At 34.0% G+C, this 6,814-nt stretch overlaps 1 protein-coding gene across 2 annotated transcripts in view; it reads left to right on the forward strand.

Annotated features, from left to right (window-relative positions):
• Positions 1-4,245: 4,245 nt before the first annotated feature.
• The window catches only part of LOC117113453 (neuronal acetylcholine receptor subunit alpha-10-like), an 8,991-nt gene continuing 6,422 nt past the window's right edge, over positions 4,246-6,814 (forward strand). Inside the window, exon 1 of one of the 2 annotated variants that reach the window (XM_033256788.1) lies at positions 4,246-4,608. In XM_033256788.1, coding sequence (XP_033112679.1) covers positions 4,574-4,608 — 35 coding nt within the window. In that variant the 5' untranslated portion in view covers positions 4,246-4,573. Of the gene's footprint in view, positions 4,609-4,681; positions 4,747-6,814 lie in introns of those variants that run through there. The other variant, XM_033256789.1, reaches the window with a different exon arrangement.

A 6,814-nucleotide genomic window follows, 5' to 3' on the forward strand; every position in this document is an offset into this window, starting at 1 on the left:
GTCTTTTAACGGATTCGTAAATGATGCCATCCGCATTTCTAAGATAAGATATGATATTGTTATTGTTAAATTTCTCACAAGTTAATGTGCGAATGTAACTTCTTAATGATAAATATCAGTATGCAGCAAAAACGGCCGTTGAAAAATGACTCGGATAAGTGGCTTCGGAAAAATGGCCAATTTGACAAAATAAAAATAGCGCCCGCTGCTGTAAAGCCTCAATGTACAGGTAGGTGTGATTGGACGTCACTGCTGTAAACATGCTTCATAGCACTGAAATTAAAAGACAAAATGCTTTTATATCACTACTCCTTTATTTGTTTTTAATTATTTTATCTGTATTATTATAATCATCATGGTTATCATCACAAGGTTGCTTCTAACCTAGTACAGTACCGTAATTTATACAGTAAAGACAATGGTGTTTTAATGATGTTGATGCCCAATTACTTCCCTTTGCTAAGCGATGTTGACCGTTTGCATGCTTACTTATCCATCCATCACATTTTATCTTTTCTTACTAGCTTTACATTAATATAACTAAGTATGAAAGTCATCATGTACTTTATATCAAAGCTAAATCAGTAACCGGTACCAGCAACCAGTGACAATAATCGAAAATGGAGTAATTTTTTATTATTCGCCCTCTGCACTTTTAGTTGTTATAAAAGGATACAGAAAGTGCAAATGTCAGTAATGATTACTCCATTTCCTTTTATTAATATATCTTGATTTATAATTGAATCGTCCTGATTTATAAATGTATCGTCTTCTATCATTATCTTTTTATTTTTATTTTGTAGTTATTATTGTTCTTTCTTTGTAGGGCATCAAAACTTAAAGCTTGCTTGTACTTGATGCCTTTTCAATCAATCTTTGAATTGAGAATTGTAAAAAAAGAAATATATGATAAAGGAAAGTGATTGAATAAAAATTTATTGTGAACAATATGTAAGTATCAAACATTTGCTGAAATAAACTAAAAATAACTATAAATCCACGTTATCGATAATGACCTTAAGAAAGCACAGGAGGATGTTAATAAGAACAGTGCAGATGATTATTATTGTCTGATTGATCATAAAGAAAAACATAATTTACTGTGAAGTTATTTTGAGTACTGGTTGGAAATAGTGAAATTTAGTAGCCTTTGAAGCTATCTTTCAGACAACAATAATGGCTTTTTCTAATTTGCTTACATTGATCTTAAAAGTAAAAAATAATATAAAAAAAAAAATAAAAAAAAATAAAAAAAACCAAAAAAAAAAAAAACCAAACCCGATATTATTATAAATTTTGTACAGTATATAAACACAGTAAACATGACAATAAATAAGTGGTAATATTAATAACAGTGATAATGATGATAATGATGATGGTGATGATAATGTTAATTGTATTGACATTGGTAAGGGTAACAGTGATAAAGATAATGATATTCTTCCGACATGCCTTAGTACATTAAGATACCGAGACTGCAGTTTAAATTAATGGTCAAGCCAGCTCCACTAATCAACACCTCGAAAACTGTCCGAACATATCCACGGGCGTTTAGAAAGCTATAAAAATTACAGAGGATTAGTATTAATTACCACAACGTCTGGCACTAATTATTATAAATATATAAATTTAGAATGTCGATAATAATACTAATACATTATAAAAAGCTCAATAACACCACCGACAAAGTACACCCAAAGATAAGCAAAAGAGTACACATAATAATAGGCCTACAAAAAATGAGCATTCACCTCACCTTACAGAATAGTCTCCACAAGATTCAATGAAAAAATAATGGCAAAAACTGTAGTTAATATAGGTCTAGATTTTGCAATGGTCTGATTATATAAACCTATGAAGACAGTGGCGGATCTAGGATTTAGCAATGGGGGGGGGGGGGTACTGGTACGGTGGCGGGGAGAAGGTGGGGTGGTTGACAAGAGCTCAGATCTGTTTCAAAAGGTGAGGGGGACATTTTGTGAAAATTTTAGGAAATATTTGTTCTAGATGAACGGAAATGACACTTTTATATAGTAAAATTCATCGTCATCACATCACCATTATATAGTAAAAATAAAGCTCCAACAAATTTCTCATGTTTTACTAGCTATTTTCGGCAACCATAGATATCTAATTAATGTGTGATGTACTATAGAAAATAAATATTATAACTATTGTCATTGATGTACTTAATTTAGGCCTACCTACTACAAAGCCATTAGTCCACACAAGGGCTGAGGACGGAACATTTGGGGAAATAGCACCTTTAGATTACAGGAAATGACACTTTTTAATAAAAGTCATCATTATCGATCAAATTAATGGATGTGATGTTCCACTAAAAATAAAACTCAATTGTCTTTGATGTATTTTTAATTTGCTTTGTGCCGAAAACCAATCTTATTATTATTCAACGCTTTTTCTCATACTTCTCAAATTATAATAAAGGCATGTGCAAATAGTCGTGTATTAGGTCTATAAGTAATTCAGATGTTTGATTGCAGAGATAGAGTACCGGTTGTACAGCACTTTTGTTAAACCTGGGTCATTTATGCAGTTCATTTCAACAATTTTCAGGCATTTCTTTTACTTATGAAATTGTTACATTGCAGACAAAAAGTGAGGGACCAACCTCCACCCCTTAACAATATCTGAGGACGTGTCCCCCTGTCCCTCCTTCATCATGGGTTTAGGAAGAAGCATCCCCTTCCATTTGAGACTTTTTGGAATTAGTAGACGGCTCTTGAATGACATCTGAAAAGAAGTTAAGCTTAAAATATAAAATGTATGTTTTACGAGAGTAGCCTACTACATGTAACATGTAGAGAAGCACACACACAAGAAGAGTGACTATATTTTTTTTTCGAGGTCACCGAAGGGGGGTGGTTAGCCACCCTATTCCCACCCATATCCGCTACTGGAAGATTAGAAGTATTCATAAGTTTGTTACTGCCTATTTCACTTTATAATGTTTCAACATACGTTTTTTAAAAGGATAATAATAAAAAAATAGTTATTCTAAATTGTGTTTTGTATATATATATATAGTTAACAGTGTTACGATTACAAAAAACAATGCAACACTCATAACTGAAGCACTTGAAGAAAACCTGGGACCGCCGACAAACCGACCTGTACTCGACTCGCATACAATAATCAATGTATCGCTGTCCTTTGTGTTAACTCAAATTATTGAGCTGGTAAGTTTCTTAAATTATAAAATGTTGTTATAAAATATTGTCTTAAAAATGCATTCAAGGAACATATATATTTGTATATAATATGTATATACATATGTGTACATATGTATGTATATGTATGTATATATATATATATATATATATATATATATATATAGTAATGAAGGTGATGACAATAAAGACAAAAGTCAAGTTGACGTATTTTTGGAACATAATTTATTCAACACGAATTTTACGTTCACTCCTGTTGACTTCATCCTTAAAGCCCCATTCCCGGCAAAATTTCACTAAAAACTGACTTTTTTTTAGAAAATATGCATTTTCATTACTCCAATTATTATAAATCATGGAAAAATATTGGCATGAATTTTAGTTTTACGCAAAAGAATAAAAAAAAAAAATAAGAAATACAGACTATTTCTCATAAAACATTACCATTTTCTTGACGAATTCATCGTTACTAGGCAAATTCAGAGGTTGTAGATCACATCCACCGGAATACTCTCGCTTTTATGTATACTTTATACAGTCAATAAAGTGCGCCCTCTCTAGTGAGATTAGTTTTTGTACTTCGCATTTCGCACAATGCGTTCGTTCGGTTAGGTTGATATATGTTTGTTTAAGTGTCAAAATCTCAGTCAGAATCAGTTTTTTAACAAATTTGAAATAATTCATATGAAATATTTTATTACACAAGTGTCATTACTAGCAACGGAAAATATCATGTCGGCCGTTTTTATGTGTGATAACAGAACCTAAATCGAGGTAAGGCTAGGCCTAGCCTAGCAGCGTTGGATAGGCTAATGTTTTCGGCGCCTACGATATTTCCTCTCACGACCTGTCGCAAAATCAAACATGAAAATTCATCCGCATTTATTTTTTGTGTGGAACACAAAAAAAAAAAATCAAATTTCAGTCTTATTTTACATTTTTTCATTCTTAGGAATGTCTAAATTCAGTTAAACTAGCAATTCCGTATTATATTTATAAATCTTTATAACATTATACAAAAATTAGATTTAAAAAAAAAAAATGAAATTTTGCCGGGAATGGGGCTTTAAATGTTATATTGTTGTGATTTATTGATTATACTGTAATGTATATTGTCTATTTAGAAATTCTTAACAGATAAAGTTTATATATGATAAAGGACCGTTAGACTGCACTCAATTATTTAACCCATACTAGTCAATATGTTTGCTGGACAGTCAACCGTCCTAAATATGTGAATATGATGATAACTGAATTATGGTGAGTGAGGAATATGCCTTATCTTTATTACTTATATCTACACTTCGAAGAAATGGCAAGACGAGCGTATTAAATGGAATGCGTCTGAATATGACGTCAGTTGTGTGGCTATTTCCGAAGATATGATTTGGAAACCTGATTTAACTCTGGACAATAAGTAAGTTCTGACAAAGATTACTAGAAACGTCGAACTCTCTACAGATAAAGGCTGTATTAACCAATTGGACGTGGTTAAACTGTACTAACGTGAGGCCTAAAAAATGTTATGTTGTCGTAACGGGCTCCAAAAAATAGGGTAGGTAGGTAGGTTGGTTTTTTTACTGCCACAATATTTAGCAAAGTTCTAGAAATTTGTGGTGTGGTGGTGGTGGTATTATATTTTCTGACAGAATTGGCCGTCGGGTGCGACAGTCAGCCAACTTTGAAATATCAATTAGGGCCAGAGATCTATCATACTGTAACTTACGTCAGGGACAATTATTCAAAACGCATTGCGCTGAATCTGTTTTAAATGCACACTTAGTATGCCCTGTACCCCACGTAGAACAGCATATTATAGGTCTGATCTAATAAAATATTAGGTAGTAATGGTCTTGCCACCTGGTATTACACAAATCATCAACGAACTTGGCCTTTGATGATGTGGTAACGATTTTGTATAATTCAGGTTGCTTTCTATATATTTTGGCATACTGCTATCACAACGGGAATCTCCATGAACACCTAGCTAGGCTTAGGCTGCGACACATACAACGTCCCACATTCTCCTCATCCATCTTTATTCAACCTACGCCCATTCTATCCACTCTACCCTACGCAGAGGGCGCTGTATCATTTCTACCCGTCACAATATAGAAGTATAAAAATGTCTTTATTAGTTTGAGTATTAACATCAGTGCGGATAGCGCAGCTTCCGGTCTGTCAACCTTGAAGTCGGGGGTTCGAACCTTCGCTGTGAACTTCGCTTACTAATGACTCAAGTTACTGCATGGCCGTTTATATTTTTAATAAAACCAATTTCTTTTAATTTTAAAAACATTTTCCCCGAATTCGTAATAATTCGTTATCACGCAGAGACCTGTGCTAAATGCGTGACAAATTTATGATCACGCATGTGTTTCTGCAAAATGCGTGTTTCATCCAAAATCACTTTGAAATGCGGGACCGTCCGGCACGATGCGAGACGGTCGGTATCTATGTATTTGTTTGGAATATGGCTCAATTTCCAGGCCTTTTGGGTATTCGCATGGGGAAATACAAGTGTCCCGAAAGCTCAGACCACCACGAAAGCTAAGACCTAAGACCACGATCAGACCCACTCGAAATATCAGACCCCGCAAATTAAGACCATCAACTATAGTATGCCAGGATTTCTAGACAATAATACCTTTATTCGAATGCTAACGTCAATTATAAAGAACTGACTAATCATGAGTTGACATGTGGCCGTGTTGACTTGGGGTCGAGTTGACCTGCTTCCACCTAGAATTAAAAATTAAGGCAGGGAGTTTGGATTATAGGCCTAATATAGTATACTGTAGGTGCTTCTTGATTACAAGGCTTAAGCTAAGTTAATTAATGGCGAAATTATATATGGTTATTTATAATTATTATTATTGTTAATATTATTGTTATTAATATTATTGTTAATATTATTTAATAATAATTACATTACAAGGCTTAGGCCAAGTTCATTCATGCATGAGTGATATATTTAATTTATTATATTTAATATTTGTTTACTCACTGTCCCATTTTAATTTCATGTTTTAAATTTTGTTCAAAATTTCAGTCAATGGCATGCGAAGCGTGACTGTTGTGTCAAGCCTAGGGGCCTAGGCTGGCGGAAGGTGGGGGTGGGGGACTAGCAGGTAGGACCTAACTCAGCTTGGAACTGTAGGCCGTTCCACTAGGCCCATTATTTAGCCTTTTTTGCTCTAGCCTTTGATAGATGTACCTATTTACCACTGGTACTGCTATAGAAGGGGGTACTTGTTGTAGTACATTTGATAACAAACATACAAGAAGCTCACAGTTAGTTACAGACGTAGCCTACATCCCATAAATCGGTAAGATTTTATAGGTACAGTAAATAAAGAACACTACAGTAAAGGTAATAGAATACTCGAGCGTCACGACATTGCGAAGTGCCTGCTCTTGTTCGTATATCAAACTCGAGTCGAATCAATCCGAGACGGCCCGATTGGAGTTTCATACAAATGTTTCGTTCGCAAAAAAAATCGCGTACGATAGACGGTTTCGGTACGTTTTCGATAGCGGTTTCTAATGCACGTCTACCGTGCGAATACTGTATCCGATATTATAGTTCTCGATCGTCTTTATATTTTTAGGATAGTTTGTTC

Source organism: Anneissia japonica, unplaced genomic scaffold (genome assembly GCF_011630105.1).
Source record: "Anneissia japonica isolate Jap-2015-1 unplaced genomic scaffold, ASM1163010v1 scaffold493_len2256704_cov171, whole genome shotgun sequence".
Taxonomy (NCBI): domain Eukaryota; kingdom Metazoa; phylum Echinodermata; class Crinoidea; order Comatulida; family Comatulidae; genus Anneissia; species Anneissia japonica.